This window comes from Xyrauchen texanus, unplaced genomic scaffold, assembly GCF_025860055.1.
Source record: "Xyrauchen texanus isolate HMW12.3.18 unplaced genomic scaffold, RBS_HiC_50CHRs HiC_scaffold_665, whole genome shotgun sequence".
Taxonomy (NCBI): domain Eukaryota; kingdom Metazoa; phylum Chordata; class Actinopteri; order Cypriniformes; family Catostomidae; genus Xyrauchen; species Xyrauchen texanus.
Window position 1 is genome coordinate 1 of NW_026266649.1, and position 22,173 is coordinate 22,173.

General features: G+C 35.7%; 2 protein-coding genes across 2 annotated transcripts; one reads left to right on the plus strand and one right to left on the minus strand.

Moving 5' to 3' along the window:
• Positions 1–107: 107 nt before the first annotated feature.
• On the plus strand, positions 108–14,835 carry LOC127642511 (protein EFR3 homolog B-like; the record flags this gene model as incomplete). Its single annotated transcript, XM_052125141.1, has 15 exons — positions 108–243; positions 1,550–1,708; positions 1,810–1,921; positions 3,766–3,817; positions 3,943–4,115; positions 4,487–4,562; positions 4,726–4,887; positions 6,938–7,069; positions 7,155–7,222; positions 7,323–7,450; positions 8,051–8,142; positions 9,094–9,142; positions 9,294–9,400; positions 10,679–10,728; positions 10,841–14,835. Coding segments are annotated over 15 exons (1,593 nt in total), but the record flags the coding sequence as incomplete, so codon positions are not given.
• A 12-nt stretch (positions 14,836–14,847) lies between these two features.
• Positions 14,848–18,391, minus strand: LOC127642512 (pro-opiomelanocortin-like). Its single transcript, XM_052125142.1, has 2 exons — positions 17,876–18,391; positions 14,848–15,333 (listed from the first exon to the last, which is right to left on the minus strand). The coding sequence occupies exons 1-2, from the start codon at positions 17,993–17,995 to the stop codon at positions 14,848–14,850; spliced, it is 606 nt and encodes a 201-aa protein (XP_051981102.1). The 5' UTR covers positions 17,996–18,391.
• Positions 18,392–22,173: the final 3,782 nt, after the last annotated feature.

Below are 22,173 nucleotides of genomic sequence, written 5' to 3' on the forward strand. Positions count from 1 at the left end.
ACAAGCATTATTTTTGCAACTCTGTTTATGTATACTAGTGGTTTAGTGTTTTTAAGGCCCATTTACACATAGTCCTAATTTTCCTCTCTGTATTCCCCTCTTTCTAGTCCCAGCATTCACATCTTGTCATCCAGCAGCTCTTAGGTCATTTAGATGCAAACAGTAAAGGCTCAGCGACAGTGCGTGCTGGAATAGTGGAGGTTCTTCTAGAGGCGGCTGCCATCGCTGCCTGTGGCTCTGTTGGTGAGTGTGGATTCACAACCCATGTTAATATTAATTTCTGTGTTAATCATACAAAGCATTAAGCAATGTAGCAAATATAAAGCTTATTGCACAGAACTACACTGGTGTCTTATGTATCTGTATGCTCATGCTATAACACAGTATATCGGTTTATTTCACTCCTGTGCTCTGTATCTGGGTCACTCTCCCCCAGACATTTAGCCTCTCCTCTGGGAGTACAGAGCTGTGACACTGCATCTGACCCAGTCTAGATTTCATACGAAAATACACATTTCACCGCCCGACTCTTCTCTCTGACATCAAGGCAGCTATCACGCCTAATGTCCTGTGTGAAAACCCCCGCACACCTGTACTTGCAATACTGCTGTTTAACAATGGGGGGTGTCACCTGCTGCTTTAAAACAGCTTTGAGAAGTTGTTTTAGTGAATCAGTTTTTATAAACGTATAAATCTAGTTAAAAATAGTTGTTTATTTTCGATGTATTCGATTAAGTCACATGAATAACAAATACTACATTGTTTATAATTGTATCAATTGGATCACATGCAACTTTGTTTATAATTCGAACCTCACTGTTTTAAACTCAACAAAGTTTGCAGTTTTGATATTTAAACTCGCTTTCTCAATAAAAGATGTCATTATTAATAAATGTGAGCATAATTATGATTGCACATTCAGTAAGACTATATAACACTCAAAACAAATTTTGAGAGTCTTAAAAGTAAAAAATAACAACGTATTTAATAGAAATAACTATACAATAAATGAGCAAAGTGTTTCAAAGTGAAAAATGGCCACGCCCTCCTCCTTGTCACCGTTAATAAGTGATATTATCAGACTAAAATCATGTTAACACGCATATTGTTTATGTCTTATGGCTATACTTTTGAAATAGCTAGTATTGTAACGTTTATGGACTGGACCATTCACTTCCATTGTAAGTGCCTCACTGTAACCCAGATTTTTGCTTTTTTTATTTTTTTTTTATAAAAGGAGGGACAAGTGAAAATAAATTTTTGTGGTAATCAGCATTTTGCCACAAATGCTGCTGATTGAGCTTAACTCGTATTGAAACGGGAATATTCCTTTAAGGGGGATCCCACTCTTTGGATAATCTTTTATTATCAAGTAAGAGCAGTTTTCATTTAACCAGTGCAAATTGGCAATTTATCACAAAATCTTGCAGGAAAAGGCTTGGGATTTCTGCTGGGCCCCCTGTCTATCCAGGGCCCCAAGAATCATCCTAACCTCTCCCTCCGTAATGGTGCCCCTGCATGTATTATTATTGTGTTTTGCTTATTTTAGGCCCCACAGTGCTGGAGGTGTTCAACACACTACTGAGGCAACTGAGACTCAGTGTGGACTATGAGCTGACGGGATCCTATGACTGCACCAACATCGGCACCAAGATCATCAAGGAGCACGAGGAGAGACAGCTGCAGGAGGCCGTCATCAGGACAATTGGTGTGTTCTGTGTGAGAGAATATTCATTAGACATACCTTTTACTACATTTCTATTGTTTACTGACATGTTGGTCTGTCTTTTTTACTCTGAATGAATTCAGGCTCATTTGCGAATACCTTACCAACATACCAGCGCTCTGAGGTTATGCTTTTCATTATGGGGAAGATCCCTATTCCAGGCATGCATCCAACACTGCCCTCTACAGGATCAGAGTGAGTACTGCAGCCATTACTGTGTCCCTAAATGTTTATACCGTATATCATAGAGCTGGGAAGATTCATTTAGCAAATTTGTTCATTTTATTTCAGTGAAACTGTTTAATGATTTTTTTATTACTGTGTTTAATAACGATACCTCTATTAAATAGATGTTTTACAATTTATTTGGATACAATTAGTACCGGTAACTTTATTATTACTTAGATTTTGTATATATTTATGGGCCTAACAGAAAATTATTAGGCTGCTTTGTTTAACCTTTAAAATTGTGTTAGTATAAGCCACATATAAAACCTCAAAATTAACCATAGATATTATTATATGGTTACTATTACTAAAACCAAGTTACCATATGGTACTACAATAATGCTGTAGTAAAACCATGGTTACTTTTATCAAAACCTTGCTTTCTGCCAAAAAAACAAAAAACAAACTACAGCTGTGGTTACTAGTCATGGTTAATACAATATTATTATATTAAATCCATGGCAAATGTCCATAAGGGTATCATTTATTAATGAGGATTTAACAAGGATTTCATTATCAATGTTTTAACAAATCTGAATTTAAATAAACCAGTAAAACGTTTGGTCATTACTTAGTGTGAATAACTCCAGATGCTGTTTTTCTGTCATTACCTCAGTAAAGCACTGCTCTCTCTTTGAACGAGCGCTATGACTGAAAGGGTGAGTGCTGTCTGCTGGTGTATTTTAGCATTTCTGCACATCAAGATGAGTGGAAGACAATATAGTTCCGGTACCATGCAACAATATGCTAATATAATTATTTTTTTCCCACTTCGAAGCTTATGAGATGCATTAATATACATGTTATCTAAATAATAAGATCACTTAAATTTATCATTTTTATGTGATGATGCATATTCTTGATACCACATCAGTATCGATACTTTAGTATCGATCCGCCCATCCATACCCAAAAAAGAAAATTGTCTCATCATTTACTCACCCTGATGCCATCACAGATGTGTATGACTTTCTTTCTTCAGCAGAACACAAATAAATATTTTTAGAAGAATATCTCAGCTCTGTTGGTCCATACAATGCAAGTGAATGGTGATCAGAACTCTTGAAGCTCTAAAAATCACACACAAAAATAAAAGTAATCCATATGACTACAGAGGTTAAATCTATGTCTTCTGAAGAGATATGTTTATTTTCAATTTCAGATTGAAGAGAGTTTTTAAATATTTTTAAATATTGATCTGTTTCTCAGCCCACACCTATTATATCACATCTGAAGATATGGCTTTATCCACTGGAGGCATATGGATTACTTTTATGTTTAATTTTTGGAGCTACAAAGGTCTGGTCACCATTCTCTTGCATTGTGTGGACCTACAGAGCTGAAATATTCAATTAAAAATCTATGTTTGTGTTCAACAGAAGAAAGTAAGTCATACACATCTGGGAAGTCATTTGGGTGAGTAAATGATAAGACAATTGCCATTTTATGGGTGAACTATCCCTTTAAAGTGTTTGCTTTTGTTATGAAGTGTACATATTTAAATACTAATATTTATCATTATTAGCAATGAATTTAACTAGGGTGTTTTAGTTGTGTTAATTTACACTACCTTTCAAATGTTTGGGCACATCTACCAAAATTCAACCTAATACACTGAATTGTTTCAGCCTCAAATACAGCAAATCATGCACACAGTTCAGTTATTTACTAATGCTTTGCTTTGTTTGACCAAAAAGAATGGGTTGGTTACGACCACTATTTTATCCTAAAGCTTTCAAAATGTCTTCAATTGAAAATTTTGAGGTTCAGGGCAGTGAATGGTATACATTTACCTCTGTTTGTGTTTGCAGGCCTGAGGTGAATCGCATGATCCAAGTCATGCTGCTGAAGTCCTTGAGACAGGTGATTGATTCCTCTCTATGCCTCATGAAACAGTCTTACAGCAAGGCAAAGACAAAATGTATCTCAGTGGGCAGATTTGATGCTGTAATGATAATTTTTCTGTCTTTTTTTTCTTCTCTGGACAGGTCACATCTGGTTTCCAGACCACTAACATGCTGACAGCTCTACCTAACTCCTTCCTGGACCCACTGCTGTCATTTGCTTTGCTAGAGGATGCTGAAATTCGCCTTCTGGTGCTGGAAATTCTGGTCAGCCTCATCGATCGCCATGACAACCTCCCCAAGTTCTCCACCATCAGGTTAGTGTCCATAACTACACTTGGATTTAAAACTGAAAAATAAATGGCACGAAAGAAAGAACATAAAATCTAAATTTACCTTATATACTTAATATAGGGGAAGAGTATTAGCCAATAATATCATAACCCATTTTTCACGATTCAATAAAATCCTGACAGATCAAATAAGTCCTGCCCTGCATTATTTCCTAATGAAAATTTATTTTTTATTTAAAAATATGTCACATTATGCAAGTTAAATATGCTTCATGTTGTCTTTAAATGTAAACTGAAATGAAACACTACCTCTAAAGGTAAATTTCAAAGTCCAACCTTGCATGTTAAACAAAGAGTTTTAATATTGTTTCATGTGATGCTTTGTCCCCATGCAGTATCATCTCTGATATCTCTGTGCTTAAACTCAAAGTGGACAAGTGCTCACGTCAAGACAACCTCTTCATGAAGAAGGTACTCCTCTCTCTCTCTCTCTCTCTCTCTCTCACACACACACTCATCCCTATATCATTCTATCCATCACTCATCATCCCTTTGTTTCAGTGGCTCTGTTGCGTCTCCCTGAGAGTATGCATGTAGTTTTTGGAGGGATGACTGTGATCTCTCTCTGTTTCAGCATGCTCAGCATCTATACAGACACATCTACCTGTGCTGTAAGGAGCAGAGCAGCATGCAGTCTCACTTTGAGAAGCTCTACGCACTCCTGGCTCTCATCAGTATGGAGCTGGCCAATGAAGAGGTTGTGGTGGACCTGATCCGTGTAGCGCTCGCTCTGCAGGTGAGCCCTTGTTGTGTTTAGACACTTAAGGCCTATTTGTGGAAAATGCATGGAAAAAGATTTTAAAATGAAAAAAAGTGTGGACATGTTATAGTCTCATCCCTTCATTTCTGTCTGTGTGTGTTCTGCATTGTGGCAGAATTATTGATTTTATTTGACAAATAAAAAAAATAATTGCTCTGTGTTATAGTTTCACTTATTCATTTCCTAAGTTTGGCCAAATTTGACCGCGAACAAAACAAGTTTTTTTTTTGTCATGTGGTCTTAACTCATCGAATCCAGTCCAATTTTTTTTGTTCAGATGGCAAATGTAGGAAAGTAACCAAGCCTCGAGCCACTCAGGAGAAGTATACAGTGGACATAAAAAGTCTACACATCCCTGTTAAACAGGAGGTTTTTGTGATGTAACAAATTAAACAAAGATATATAATATCAGACTTTTTGCACCTTTTATGTAAAAATTACAACCTATGCAATGTCACTGAAAAACAAAGTGACACATTTCAGAGAAAAACTTAAAATAACTTAACTGCATAAGTGTGCACACCCTTTTATAATTGGGTATGTGGCTGTGTTCAGACTCATCCAATCATCAAGCTCATGTGAACTAGTACACACCTGTCTTCACCTGAAGTGCATCTTCATTGGTTGCATGCAACTACAAGAGCAATGGGCCACAAAGAGCTTACAAAGCATCAATGCGATCTCATTGTTGAAAAATATCCCTCAGTTGAGGGCTACAAGAAAATTTCCAAGGCATTAGATATACCATAGAACACAGTGAAGACAGTCATCAACAAGTAGAGAATGTTTGGCACAACAGTGACATTATCAAGAACCCTCCAAAATTGATGATAAGACAAAGAGAAAACTGGTCAGGGAGGCTGTCAAGAGGCCTACAGCAACATTAAAGGAGCTACAGCTCTTTCTTGCAAGTACTGGTTGCTCCTACATGTGACAACTATCTCCCGTATTCTTCATTTGTCTGGGCTATGGGGGAGGGTGTCAAGACCAAGCCTTTTCTGATGAAAAAAATTAATAAATATCCAAGCCCACAAAAAACAAGATCCAGTCTCCCAAAACCATGTGTAAAAATGTGTTATGATCTGATGAGACCAAGAATTGTAAAAGCAATATTTGGTGCAAAAACAACACAGCACATCAGCAAAAGAACACCATACACACAGTGAACCATGGTGGTGGCAGCATCATGCTTTGGGGCTTATTTTCTTCAGCTGGAACTGGGGCTATAGTGAAGGTGGAGGGAATCATGAATAGCTCCAAGTACCAGTAAATATTGGCAAAGTACCTTCTTGCATCTGCTAGAAAGCTGAAAATGAATAGATCTTTCACCTTTCAGCATGACAAAGATCCAAAGCACACATCTAAGTCAACAAAAGAATGGCTTCACCAAAAATAGAATTTTTTGGAACGTCCCAGCCAGAGCCCAGACCTGAATCCTATAGAAAGTCTGTGGGGGGACCTTAAGAGGGCCATACACAGGAGATGGCCTCGCAATTTGACCGATCTGGAACTTTTTGCAAAGAGTGGGAAAATATTCCCAAGTCAAGATGTGCCAAGCTAATAGACTCAGCTAATAGATATTAGTACAGGGATGTGCACACTTATGCAGTTAGGTTATTCTAAGTTTTTTATTTGTATTGTTTTTCTCTGAAATGTGTCACTTTTGTTTTCAATGACATTTACATTAAAGGTGCAAAAATTCTGATATGATATATCTTTTTTAAATGTTTTACATCACAAAAACCTGCTGTTTTAACAGGGTGAGTAGACTTTTTATATCCACTGTACCATTTTTATTAAAGAAGCAGAACAGATTTAAAACAAAATGATTGAACATTCCATGACTTGGGTTAAGACCAAAACATGTTAAACAAATGAAAACTACTTTACATTTTAGCTTCTTCTATATGTTAGCTATGTTTTGCCTAGATACAGCTCTGCACATGCTCACCATTATCTCAACCAACTTTGTGCTGCATCATCTGATGTTTTTTAAAGTTTTTATACCATGTCATTCTGTTTCCAGGACTTGGCTCTGAGCAGTGAGGAGACGTTACCTGGGTATAACCGCTGTGCTGTTCATGCATTGTCTGCTGCTTACCTTAATCTCATCAGCCAGCTCACCACTGTTCCAGCATTCTGCCAGCACGTCCATGAAGTGAGTGTTACACACACCCTGTCAGTTTGTTTTTATAAACTGTATTGCATTGAAATTAATGAAAATTGTATGAACATTTTTGTAGGTGATTGAAATGAGGCAAAAAGAAATTCCGTACCTGTTACCTGAGGATGTCTTCATTGAAAATACAAAGTAAGAGTTTGAGTCAATTGAGTTGTCTCTTTGTCATATGTGTGTTATTAGTAAGAAATGTCTGGACCGAATATTTGTTTGTACTCTGTTGAATCTTCAGGATCCCTAAGACACTGGAGAAACTGGAGGGGGAGGTGTTGTTCCAGCAGGTGAAGATCACAGAGGTTCTGGGAGGAAGTGGCTACAACATTGAACGACTGGCCGCACCTTATATTCCACAGTTTACTGGTACATATAGAGGCTTTATTCAAATCCATTTTAGGAGATTTTAAAGGCAACATGAAATCAAAATGTACATTCTCAATAAATATCCCTAATCTTTTTAATGCACAGTTCATCAGTGCATGTTACCCTAAAGAGAAAAAAGGTAATTCATTAATTAAGGTAATTAATTTTTAATTAAGAAATGTAATAATAACCTTTTCTCAACTCCTGAAGCAACATTTCCACTGACGTGACCAAGGTCATGTGGGTAGGGAAAATTAATATTAATTAAAAATATTTTAGCCTAACATTTTTCACTTGTCATGATCCAATCAAATCATGATTTATAAAAGCCCTGCCCTGCATTATTTCCCATGAATATTGTTTAACTTGGAAATTCTTCACATTGGAGTAGTTATGTGTGCGTATGCCTTTCATGTTGTCTTTACCAATCTGTTTCTCATTGTGAATAAGCAGCTCCTCAGTGTGTAGCAAATGAAATCAAGGCATTTGCATTGCAGATTAAGCGGTTAGCTTTAGTCTTTACTAAAGTTGTTTTTGCTTAATAGCTTACTGAGAGAGAGAGAGATTAATCAAAGTATTTCTACCCTCTCTATTTTTTAGATGAGGACCGGCTCTCAAAGAGAAAGAGTGTTGGAGAAACAATATCTTTACAAGTGGAGGTAGAGTCCAGAAACAGCCCTGAGAAAGAGGAGGTAAATAAATAAAATAAAAAAAAAAAACACACACAGATTTCTAAACATAAACTTGTAAGTACTTGTTCGTAAGTTGTTGTTTGCACACACACACAGATTTGTGAACATACATTTGTAAGTTCACACGTTTACCTCTAAATGAGGACATACCATAGACTTGGTTTTTGTTAGTAGCTAATAATGATTACAGACTACAGCCTAACCCTAATCCAAGCCCTAACCTTACCTTCAAATTCTTTGAGTAAAAAACAACAACATATTAATAGTATAAAACACTTTACAATACAGTTCTGTATGTTAACATTAGTTAATGCATTAGGTATTATGAAGAAACAAGGGGTCCCACTTTATATTAGGTGTTTTAACTACTATGTATTAAACATTAAAATGCATACAATACAATGGACTTACTGTGTAACTACATGTTGACATTCTCATAAGAGTCACATTTGCTGCTACTGAGGTTGAGGTATGGGTAGGTTTAGGTTAGGGTAAGGTTAACAGTGCAACTACAGATGTAATTAAATGCAGGTACTTCAAATATAAGTACAGTGCAACAACACGTATGTACATAAGAAGTACATTGTATCAAATACTTAATATTTGTACATAGTAGCTAAATACACATAGTATAAAGTGGGTCTGATCAAGAACCCCCTAAATTTATTATTTATAAATATCCCATTCTTCATTGTCTCTTCATGTTAGTACATACTGAATGAAAGATTAACGTACACAGCTATTAATGTTATAAATGCATTAGCATATGTAAAAACAAACTAAGATTAATAAATGCTGTAAAAGTATGTATTGTTAGTTCCTGTTAATAAATGCATTAACTGATTATGTATAGAACCTTATTGTAGAGTGTTACCGATATATACATATTATCTACATTATTTACTTTATTTATTAAACATATTTACCTTTGATCATTGTCTTTCCCCACAGAGAACACCAGCTGAAGAAATCACATTTGAAACCTTAAAAAACGCCATCGGTGGGTTGATTTAATGAGTATTGAACTTTCACTAAATGTCCCCTGCAGATATTTGCGAAACCTATGTGTTATTGTGCAGATCATTATTGCTTGCTTAATTCAACTTCTCGGTAAGCTGATCATTATATGTATGCATGTGATTATTGTCCAGTGGACAGTGTAGGTGTGGAGGAACAGGAGAAGGAGCGCAGGAGACAGGTGGTTGAGAAGTTCCAGAAGGCCCCATTTGAAGAGATAGCTGCTCACTGCGGTGCCAGAGTGAGTTAACCCACAGCACATTCCCTTTTATTTCATACAGAGGTGTTCAAATGTCTAAATCCACATTGAAAATCAGCAATTCATCTGATTTGTAACCTGGGATTGACATTTTAGGATTTATGAAAAATTTAATGCTTAATCTGTAATTTAAAAAAGAGCTGTTGCGGTGAAAAATGTTTTACAACCGCGGTGGTTAAGAGCTAATCACCGCCGGTGAACAGTGTTGCAAGGTGGTTGGAGGGCGGAGGAGGTGGTGCGTGCGAATTCCACTTTTATTTTGGATCAAACTTTATAGTGTGTCATTGAACACATAATAACCCTTTGAAAACCCTTTGAACATTTTTACAAAATACCCAAAATTGGTTTAACAATTCTGTCTGTTATTGCACCATACCGTCAGTAACATGTACATGTCTATCACTGCAAGATGCACACACTACATGATTAGTTGTATCAGCGACACATCCATTCGGCCCTGACTAAAGCTACGATCCCAAAATCCCTTAACAAACTCACGCACAGGAGAGTTTATTTGTGATAACATTTCAACAAACAACAACAGAAAGGGCTTGCACCTGTCTAAGTGCTCTGTCTAAAAGTAAATCTCTGTTGTGCATTCGCTTAATTGCAGATTTAAGTTGCAATATTATATTTATGTTGTTAATATAGCTGATTAAGATCATATATGACCCGTTTGAAAATAGGTGATTAATAAAGCACTTCCATTTACGGGATCAGTGCTTTCATCTCTTAACACGCAGCTTAAACAGGAAAAATCCTCACAATACTATGACTGGATCCTTTGAATAAACAAGGTTTTATTTAACATGGTTTTTCTTCTAAAACACTATGCTGAGTCGTGAGGTGTGTGCTTGGATTGAGTTGCATGCTAAATGCATATCTCACGCTGTGAATACTTCGTTGTTATAATGCGTTAAGTAGCGCAAAATCAAAAAGTCTAAAAAAAAAAACCTGAAAATTAATACATTAGGTTGAAAAATCCACAATACAGTTACTAACCATCTAATACTTTTTATATTAGATTACTTTGGGAAATAATTTCCCACGGTGTTTTATATAAGTCGATAGAGTAACGTCACGTGGCCCCACTCTACCACCGTGGTTAAGCCCTAAATTAAGAAAAATGTAAAATAGCTTTAGCAAGTTTTTGGAACCTCACTGTTTTTGAGGAAAACGAAGCCTTGAGTCTTTTCCCCAAGTTGAACTGCTCAATGGTGTAATTAATGGCTAATACTGGTTCTTTGTGTTTCCTCCCAGGCTACAATGCTGCAAAGCAAACTTAATCAAATTTTTGAAATCACAATCAGGTAGGTTGCAGCACAGCTCATTTATAGTCCGCTCGGCACCATTATCCATCTTTCGTAAAGATCTGTTTGCGCTGATAAATCTTCTCATCTTGTCTGTCTTTCTTGCTTCCAGGCCTCCTCCCAGTCCATCTGGAACAAGTTACGGCCAAACCCAGAATCGCTCTGTGCCTGTTTATGAGATGAAGTTCCCAGACTTGTGCGTTTACTAGTGCAGCTCAACTCAGGTAGCAGGCAGAGAAGCAGAGAATACAAACTATATTTTAATGTTGTTAATGCAAGAAAACTGACAGATCTCCCACATCTTCTATGTTTTCCTATGTATACACTGCGACTGCTGTCAACAACTCACCTAACTTGTGAAGTTTTTAGAACTTTTAACACCTAATTTGGATTAATTCAGTTTAGTTTATTCCTTAATCGTTTACAATGTGTTTTCCCTATTTACAGATGTTATTAAGATATTCTATATGATATTCTGGTCCTCCACAATAATACCAGCTCACAGACATGTATTTGAGCAAGTACTGCAGCAATGTTCCAACTCAGCGGTGGCACAGAATTATTGGTGAATCTCACCAAACCTTTCAGGAACATGCCCAGGTCATATTTCACGCCAAAATCAAATGAAATAAATAAGCCTGTTTCATGGAGCAATAAAATAATTTGCACTGTGCTATGATTTTGATTTTCTGTAATAGTTTCACGCTTTTTACTCCAAATTCTCTTTCCATAATGGAAATAAAATCTTATTCTCATTATTGTAATGCGAAGTTTAACACACCATGGTAGTATTTGTAGTACTGCTGTTAATTTATGCTGGTTTATATAGTAAAAAACATGGTAAAAAATGACTATTACAGTTATGAGAATCACCAATGAGAGTGTTTACTCAAAATTAGATGCATTCAATCCAGACACATTATGATAATAAGAGTTTGGGGGGAAGTTTATCTTTAAATGTCATATGTAAAAATATGAATGGTCCTAAAATAAGGCTTGAATTTGTTTAAGCATAGTATTATTATATATTTCTTTGATTTTAGGATGAAATGTGACCTGGGCATTGTTTACATGAGATTCACTCTTTCATAGTACCGCATGATTTTATAATTTTTTAGATGAGGACCGGCTGTCAAAGAGAAAGAGTGTTGGAGAAACAATATCTTTACAAGTGGAGGTAGAGTCCAGAAAGGACTCTAAAAGGATGACAAAGCATGTATTTCTTACAAAGAGATTAAATATTATTAGTATCAGTGGACTGATAGTCCAATTAGTTGCACAAGAACGTCTCTGCGCAAAGAATTAGTTCTTTTTGGTGCTAATTTTGGTTTCTAATAGATTGAGGTTTTGGTATATTTACTTGTTTGTTTTTTTAAGTCATTGAAAACTTTTTTGTCACAGTGCAATCTGTGTGGAAATCTGGACTCCAGATAGCTAAAGTTGCTAAACACTGTTATTACTGACTAATGTTAAGGAGCTCCGGTGTTGAAGGAAGTGGTTAATTAGCATTTTTTACTATTTATCAAATTGTACTCATAGCATCTATAACCTGCAAAGTTTTGCATATTTTAAGTGCTTCCTCACATTATTGTGGCATCAGCCATTTTCATAATGTAAGTATAAATGTTTTCATTGTGTATATAATGTTCCATATAAGAACTCCATAAATATATGTAAATTACTTTATTAGTTTTAGAATGCACTGATTTAGTCTTGTTTATTGGTTAGGTAATTGTCTTTGTGTGCGTGTGAGTGTGTGTGAGCGTGTGCGTGTGTGTTTCCCCATAAAGAACTAAATGGCATGACACCTTCATTTTAAGAGTTGGCCAGTGGCAGTTGTGGTTTTTGTGATTGACTGCTAGCTCGAGGGCTCAGACACAAATAAAGATAAACACCCAGCAGTTTTACCATATTTACCTAGACATAAGTCTTGCAATCCATCAGGAAAGGCAGCATCACCATACATCAAACTTATTTTATTGCTTTTATGTTCCTTTCTTTTTGTATGCCTGTGGTTTTATACTGTGCCATAGACTGAACTGCTGTGATTTCTGTTGGAGTTTTGTCAACTTGCTATTGCTTTTTTCATCGACTGATTGCTGTAAATGTTTAGTGTGTGACTGTTTTTAAGAGCATATAAAACAAGGCCACAGTTAAAACAGTTTTAAAATGTAATTTCCAATTCCAATTAATATAGAATTTTTATTATACTGGTGGTCAAAAGTTATTAATAATGTACAGATTTAGCTGTTTTGGAAGGAACTTTATTTCACCAAAGTGGCGTTACTGATGTAAAAAAAACAGCACCATCACTATTTGAAAAAAGTCATTTTTAATCAGATCATAACAATGTATGTATTAGATAAAAACAAAACATAAATAGCTAGTATGATGCAAATTACATTCTGTATAGGTTTTCAGAACTCCATGTGAATGCGTGGCTTATATATTATAAAATACTTGTAGAATGCATATAGTATCTCAACAAAGCAGGGAACGTTAGGTTTAGGGGAAGGGGTAGGTGTAGGGTGTCTGTGGGACTCTTAAGTGATGCCGCAGTACAGTATGGTAGTATTCAATTGGTGAAAATAGCATGAAATAGCATGATTGTGCAAAGAACATGCTTTTTGTTGCTATTTACACAAAGCAGCCAGCAGGCAGTGGCAAAATAATTTTTATACTGTTGTATGAGTAAGTTAGGTGACGTGAAGTGAAGCCGCTTCAGCCAGTGTTTACATACAGCACTATATTATCGCTTGTATTACTAATAGTAAAGCAAGAAAATAGCTTTAAACTGCTTTAAACAAACAACATCAGCATTACAGCTAATCATATCTGAGAGTCTCAACAGACTGATTAATTACACAAACTGAAGGCGCTTACCTCTTATCGTACTTTCCACATTGGAGTGGACACTGTTTAAAATGGAGGACATTGCGGTTTCTATAGCGAATGACTCTTGCGCACCGGCTACCACGAAATAGGTAGAATTACCCCCGCTTGGACTGCTATTTTCCACTGAGAAAGCTGATCTTCAGAAAGCTGACAGCATCTCTGCTTGGGTGTGGCAACCGGTGAACGCACACGATCTGTCTCTCTCTCTCTCTCTCTCTCTCTCTCTCTCACACACACATCCATCCATCCTTGTTTATCCAATAACTTGTTAGAAACAGCACAAGCCGTGATACTATTTCTGAAGTGAACATTTTGAATTACTAACGAAGGTTTGGACGCATCATTTGTTTTGAACCAGCAATGGCAGATTCTGATCGGTCGCGTAATAAAGTAGATCCATGCACAAATGCATTTTTATGACCTTACTTACATAAGTTTTTCCTAATTTTTTTTTATTTACTTGTTCATTGAACTGTTGTGTATATAAGCAATATCAAACTCGCAATCATGCTATGTGGCCCTAAATCAGCACTGCTGTGATTACTAATGGCACTCGGCCTGCGGCTGAATCACAGCAGTGCTGATGTTAGGGCCATATAGCATGATTGCGAGTGTGATATTGCTTAAATATATATGTATATATGGATAACTTATAAATATTTTAGTAACCTGGATAGAAAAATTGTTACAATTTGTAATGATCTTGGTCTTTAAATGCCAATATTATCTGATACCGACATTCTTAACAATATAGCGTGTATTTCTGCATTACATTGTCTATACTCCAGGATACAATCATCATGCAAATACTCATGAATCCACAGCTTGCAACATTGCAAAATCATTTTAATGTATTCCATGTACAGAATATTACAATATAACTAACTAAACTAGACAAATACCCAGCATTTCTGAAAATCCTTTCTTTTTTTAATCCCAGAGATGTGATCAAGTACAGCGCAGGTGTCTAAACAAATCATGAATGTCAAGATATGAGCATTCATAGTCTGAATGAAGCTTGTTTTGCATAATGTTCATCCCAAAATGTTTTGTTTTAGTTTTTTCAGAAGACACAATGTTTCAGTGTCCTGTAATTTTGTTTCAAAGGAAGCTTTTTTAAATAAATTATTATGTTAATAATAATATTTAACTTAAAAAATAAAAACCCAACTAACATTCTGTCCATTCTCTTTCCTCTCTTAATTTTTGATCTGCTGTTCATCTTTAACGATGACGCATCAGCGTGAGCAGGGGCTTCTGGGAGTGCTCTGAATAAGGCCTCATGAACGCGCCGTAGCGTTTCACAGGTGGAGTGTTCCAGCGGAAATGGGTCATGCGATACTTTCCGTTAGTCTTCACATTGTTCCTCTGTTGAACGTCCAGGACAGCACCCTGCTCTCGCTGCACGCGGAAGGTTTCCGTGGACTCCTCTGGCTCCTCCTCCAGGGCGTTGTTGATGAAGACTTTGATGGGTCTGCGTTTGCGACCCATTGGTTTTCCCCAGCGGAAGTGCTCCATGGAGTAAGATCTCCTCTCCTCACTGTGGGGAGGTTCTCCAGTGGGATTTTGGGTCTCAGTTGAACCAGGAGCCAGAGCAGATAAGAGCAGACCCAAACTCAGGCTCTCTTCCTCATTGTTTTTCTGTTCAGATGAAGATACTGTCCCATAATTAGAGACGTCCTGCTTAGATCTGCATTGCCTAATACACTGCTGCCAAGTCAGGACAAAGATAAAGATGACACATACATAATGTTTAAGGGATTTTTCACCCAAAAATGAAAATCCTGTCATTATTTACTCACATTCTTCCAAATCCGTATGACTTTATTTCATGCATGGAACTCAAATGGAGGAATCTTGCAGAATGTCCAAGCTACTAATGGTGATCAGAGACAGAGCAGCTTGGCCATTCTGCAAAATACCTTATTCTGTTTTCCACACAAATTCTTTATAACAGCTTTTATTAATTAAGTCATTAATACAATTTATTACATTATAGAACACTTAAAAGAGTATTAGTTAATTTGCATTGAAATAGATTTGAAAAGCTGATGGATTTCGATTCATATGTATTCACGTTTGTAAATACATGATCTTTTAAGCAATATTTTTGATAATTTCACGAAACCTGTCTATAACATGTCTGGGTCATATTTCAACTCAAAGTCAAAGGAAAGGAATAAGAAATTCTGGAAACACTTTTCAATAAGGTTCCATTTATTAACTTTAGTTAATGCATTAGGTTTTATGAACTATGTTTTTTGCAGCATTTTTGAATCTTTGTTTATGTTAGTTAATAAAACTACTTTTGTTCAATGATATTTCATGGTAGTTCATAACACATTAACTAATGTTAACATATTGACTGTATGCTGAAATCAACATTAACCAAGATTTGTAAATGCTGTAAAGTTCATGTTAACTACAGTGGCAAGAAAAATATGTAAACCCTTTTGAATTAGCTGTTAATAAAAATTGCTCATAAAAATTTAACTTCATCTTCAATAAAGTCACAAATATAGACACAGCACAATGTGCTTAAGCTAACAATACACAAACAATTATAATTTTCATTTAATTTATTGAATGCATCCCATTGGACATTAACAGTGCTGTGGAAAAAGAATGTGAACCCCTAGGCTAAAGATGACAAAAAAAAAATCATTAGAGTCAGGAGTTGGCAAACCTGGCATCCAGTTAATGAAACAAGATTGGAGGTGTGTGTTAGAGTTACTTTGACTTATAAAGGGCACTCAAACATTTTGAGTTTGCTATTCACAAGATGCATCTGCTGATGTGGACCATGCTTCGCAAAAAAGAGATTTCAGCCCTTTTTACGTAAAATAATTCCTTCTGAACGTTGTGCAAGCGTAATCTGCAGCTACCGGAAACGCTTGGTTGAGGTTATTGCTTCCAAGGAGGATCGACCAGTTATTAAATCCTAGGATTCGCTTACTTTTTCCACAGCACTGTGAATGTTTAATGGGATGTGTTCAATAAAGACATGAAAGAATATATTTGTGTGTGTGTTAGCTTAAGCACATTGTGTTTGTCTATACTTGTTGTGACTGTGAAGATGAGATCACATTTTATGACCAATTAATGCAGAAAAGGGTTCACATACTTTTTTCTTGCCACTGTATAATGTTGTTAAGTGTTTCCGAAATTATATTTTGCATTAAGAAAATGCAAAAATCGAATTACTGTAATGCAAAAACAATGTCATTCTTATTGTTATGCAAAAAAAATTAAAAATACACTCACCGGCCACTTTATTGGGAACACCTGTACATCTATTTATTAATGAGATTATCTAATCAGCCAATCGTGTCGCAGCAGTATAATATATAAAATCATGCAGATACAGTTCAGGAGCTTTAGTTAATGTTCACATCAACCATCAGAATGGAAAAAAATTTGATATCAGTGGTTTAGACCGTGGCATGATTGTTGGTGCCAGATGGGCTGGTTTAAGTATTTCTGTAACTGTTGATCTCCTGGGATTTTCACGCTCAACAGTCTGTTGTGGATGTTGTGCATAAAAATCCCAGGAGATCAACAGTTACAGAAATACTCAAACCAGCCCATCTGGCACCAATAATCATGCCAAATCACTAAGATCCCATTTTTCCCCCATTCTGATGGTTGATGTGAACATTAACTGAAGCTCCTGACCCAAATCTGTATGATTTTATACATTACACTGCTGCCACACGATTGGCTGATTAGATAAACTCATGAATCAGTAGATGTACAGGTGTTCCTAATAATGTGGCCGGTGAGTTTATATAGATACAGTATATTAAGATATTAATGTATTTGTTTTAAGCTGATATAAATAAAAACTATTACTGTAATTTTACTGTAGTACTGTGAAAAATACTGGACTAAAGTAATGAGAATCTAATGAGAATTACATTTGAGAATAATGGAAACGATGAAAAACTCAAAGGTAAAACATCCGAGTGCATTACAGTAAAGGAATGTGCTTCGGGTCATGGTGCAAATAATCATGAAGGTCCTTAGGCTTCATTTTCTTTATGCTCAATATAATTACTTATTTTATTATTAAGTTTGGGGTGAAATGTGACCTTGACATGTTTTCATGAGATTCACCCAATTATGAACAGTAAGTGTTGCCAGATTTGTATTACTATGCTCATGTTGATAAATGTAAAAAAAAATGGCAATAGTAATTCATAGTTTTCCATTTTTTTCAATAATGTAATTAATGCCATTAAATGCATCTTACCCATATTTGCTCATTAGATTTAAGGCCCATGCAATTTGATAGATCCAAGCAGCGTCCGGCTACATATGGGCTGTGAAAATACAAGACGACTGCAACCAAAATCCAGGCCTGACACTGCATTTTTACTGAGTGTCTGAGAACTAAAGAAACAACACAAGAAAAGATCTATATCTTCAATTGCCACAGGAAACATTTAAGTTACTCAGAGTGGAATGCTGTAAAGAAAAGGGATGATATTTGTGATATATACTGTACCGTCAAGGACAACTTAATTCATTATTCAGATATCTTGAATCATCATCGGTTACATTGATTTCTGCAACGTGTGGGCAGGTTACGAGAAGCAAATGTCTTTTCAACACACTTTCAATCCTCTGCTTTATATAGTAAAATTCTCTGAAATTTGTGGCATTGATATCGACTATTTAGGGTGCTTTAAATAATGAAGAGAATTACACTTATAGATTTTGATCAACTCCTATTTGTTTATTTGTACTTGGCCTTTTTGGTGACTTCGTGCCACATACATTTGTCAGCGAGTGCTGCAGTGGTCCATTCATTTTGCAAATTCAACTGAAGTGTTGTGTCAGTGATGGAAATAAATATAATTAATTTAGTAGACTCTCTCATCTTGCAGTTTCAATACATATTATTAGAATTCTCCATATAAGTCCAAAAATATCAGTTATGTTGCCGATGATGACTCAGTTTCTCACTATTCTAGTCTGAAAACACTCCAGAATTAGTGGATTTGAATGAGCTGTTTTCTCTCATGATCCTTTGATAACTGCATTTCACAGAAAGATCTAAGAATATCAAGTAATTGAATTGGACAAGAATTCTCTGTTCATTACAATCATTGGAAATAGTTTGATGATTCATCCTAGCTTTGCACGTCATCCATTTAGGGATCTACAACATGCCATTATGCAAATTTGCCCCCTAATAATACAAGTTATGCCTTTTTAATTATTACTGGTAGAAGAGTCATAAAACACATAGTGATTATAGCTTAAATTCTGAACAAAATGCAAAATGCAGGACTAAATATCCTGTATATTAAATGCAATCAGAACTCACTGATTGTCTCAATATGTGTGACGGTGCACTCCAGTGTCAGAAATTATCTTTTTTTTTATCAAGGGGAAATATTTGCCCCTTTAATTAGATTTTCTGAGCCATTATACCTTTATGATTATATTGCATTTATTTTGTCTAACCATTTAAAACAAACAGTCTCGTCCGTTGACTTCAGTTTAATCAATTAATTAATACATGTTCTAGAGAAAGACAATTAATTAGCTCTTACCCTAAAACTTCAATCAACATCAACCCTTTTTTTTTTCTTCACATTTTTAATTTCTGGGGCATTTTTGGTTGCATTTTTGCTCTGAGCCCTTTTAATTTATGACCCTGGTGCACACTACTGCATCTGAAACACATGCTTTTATTAATATGAAATTACTAACAAACACATGAAATGATTAAGTCAAAGTTATATAGAAAATATCAACATCAAGTTAACCATAGGATAGACTTTTATTTTTTTAGTTTCTTCTATTTGATTTTCTCTCTTGAAACATGTTCATAATTGAGATCCATTGAGCATATTCTAAACAGAAAGACATAATATATCATTATAATAATAATATTTTTTTCTTACATTTAAATTCTGTCATGCGTGCTATATGAATCAGATTTAATGTATTATTAACATATTTTATTCTTAAAGTCATACTCTAAAGTCAGATTGTTTGTGTTTACTGAACATTATAAATAAAACATATAACCCATTTTCTGAGAAAAACTAATTTACTTATAAGCAGATGCAGTAATTACCAGGACACTGCAAATATAGGAAATACACAAAATGTTTCAAACGAAACCATCAAATTCCATTCCCTTACCTTTCTTTATTTGCGTACGATCTGAATTTCTCCCTCTTGATACTTCTTTGGATCTCAAGCCCTTGTGTAAGTCAAGCGCACCTCGTTGCCTCCACAGTTCTGTTTTTTTTCTTTTCTTTTTTTTTCTCTCTGATCACTTTTCTGACGTCTGTGAATGGATCAATCTCCTGCTCTCTCTTATATGTTCTCAATGAGCTCTGGTCTCTTATATACTCACAGGTGCATGTCAACCCCTCAAGGCTGATAGAAGATGATCAGGTGGCTCTCTGCTGAGGTGGGGTTAGACAAAGGGAGGGGAGCGGTTGTGAGGAAGGTGGTGGTATTGTCCACTAGGGAAATTACTTATAACAAACAAACCTCAATACTTCTCTGTCCTCCTCATCATAACTCTCCATTCTTTGAAGGGTAAAAACGAATGTTCTTCCATACATACTTTTGATATTAAAAAAGTATTTCTATATGTTGAAATGAACATTAACCCTTTAAGCTCGGATGGGTCCCCGCCAGTGGTTCTGTGAAAAATATGTATAACTTCAGTCTTAACCAACACAAAATACAGTGGCAAGAAAAAGTCTGTGATCCCTTTGGAAGTACCTGCATTTACTGTAAGTATGAATCTGTCTTAAAATCTGATTTGATCTTCATCTAAGTAACATTAATGAACAAACACAATCTGTTTTAACTAATAACACACAAATTATTGTATTGTTCTTGTACATATTGAATACGTCATTCAAATTTTCACAGTGTAGGTTGGAAAAAGTATGTTAAACCCTGGGCAGTGGTGGCTCAGCGGTTAAGGCATCTTGGCGGTTCTGGGACTTGAACCCAATCCCCAGCACTGCCATGATGCCACTGTTGGGCCCTTGAGCAAGTACCATGACCCTATCTGCTTCATGACCCTATCTGCTCTGACCCCAGCTTAGCTGGGATATGTGAAAAAAAGAATTTCACTGTATATATGGAAAAACAATTATGTATAATGTGTGACCATAATAAATGCTTTCACAAGAAACATTTACATTTGCAGACGATAAAAGCAGACGCTTTTATCCAATGCGACTTACAGAGCCCTTCTTACAGGGACAATCCCCCCGGAGCAATCTGGAGTTAAGTGCCTTGCTCAAGGACACAATGGTGGTGGCTGTGGGGATTGAACCAACAACCTTCTGATTACCAGTTTACTAGTACTGTGGTTTAGACCACTACACCACCACCACTCCATAACATCTGCTGACATAGACCATACCTCATTAAAAAAAAAAAAACAGATCTCAGATTAGAAATCGTTGCTTGGCATAAAGCGAAGAGATTGTCCACAGTTAGACAAATGTTCTATAAATGGAGAGGATTTAATACTGTGGCTACTCTCCCTAGAAGTGGCCGTCCAGCCAAGATGACTCAATGGGCACACCGTAGAGCTCAAAAACAACCCTAGAGTGACAGCTAAAGAATTGAAGAAGTCTCTGGAACTGGTTAACATCTCTGTTCACGAGTCTAGTATTCGGAAAACATAAAAATGGCATGGTGTCCATGATTACATGCCGTGCTTTTTTCCTATAACTTCACAAAAAATGAACAAAACATATAATATCACATAGCATTAGTTATTGGAGGCAATTATCTTTCAAACAAGCCAACACACAAAGTAATTGTATGCATAGATCATTAGATAACCCACACGAAGCACAATGTTACATATGGTTACCAGGAGATGGCGCCAAGTACATGACACAGACTCGATGCAGACTCCTGGAGTCAAAAGGCACTGGTTCTGTGAAATCTCATCACTAAAATCCTCTCTATGCTATGCAAACCTTTAGTCTTTGTTTTATTTGTTTGTACAATTATTATGTTTTATTTGTTAGGAGAGGCTTTTGGACACTTGGGAGATATTTTGCACTCTAGTATAAATATTTTTTTTTTTACTTTTGTTTGCTTTGTCATATCAACACAAAAATGTCCTTAGTTACAATTGACATGATTGGGAACTAAAACGTTTTTCAGAGCCACCTTATTTACACCCTGAAATATATAATGTCAAATCATCATAATAATAATAATAATAAGAAGAAGAAAAAGTACATTTTTGGCTTAAGTTGTTTTGTTACTTTTCAGCCGTTTCTTAGTCACATAATTTATCATAATCTATATCATTATTTTTTTACAAACTTTTCTTTACATTTATACCAAACACTTGACCAAAATATATATATATTAGCGAGTTATAAGACTTTCATTTTGGGTATGTCACTTAAACTTAAAATATCATCATACCTTAAATGTTTTTTTTAATGGTATATTTTTTCTCAGCTGAAGTGGGGAGGGAGGCTCCTCTAGAGAAATTACTATTAATTATACATTTAAAAAATATTATACTTCTTTGTCCTC

Coding starts and splice junctions, on each gene's coding strand:
- LOC127642512 (XM_052125142.1), bottom strand. CDS start 17,995: ATGCAGTGTCAGGCCTGGATTTTGGTTGCAGTCGTCTTGTATTTTCAC. Junction 15,334..17,875: donor AATCTAATGAGCAAATATGG/GTAAGATGCATT, acceptor CTGACTTGGCAG/CAGTGTATTAGGCAATGCAG.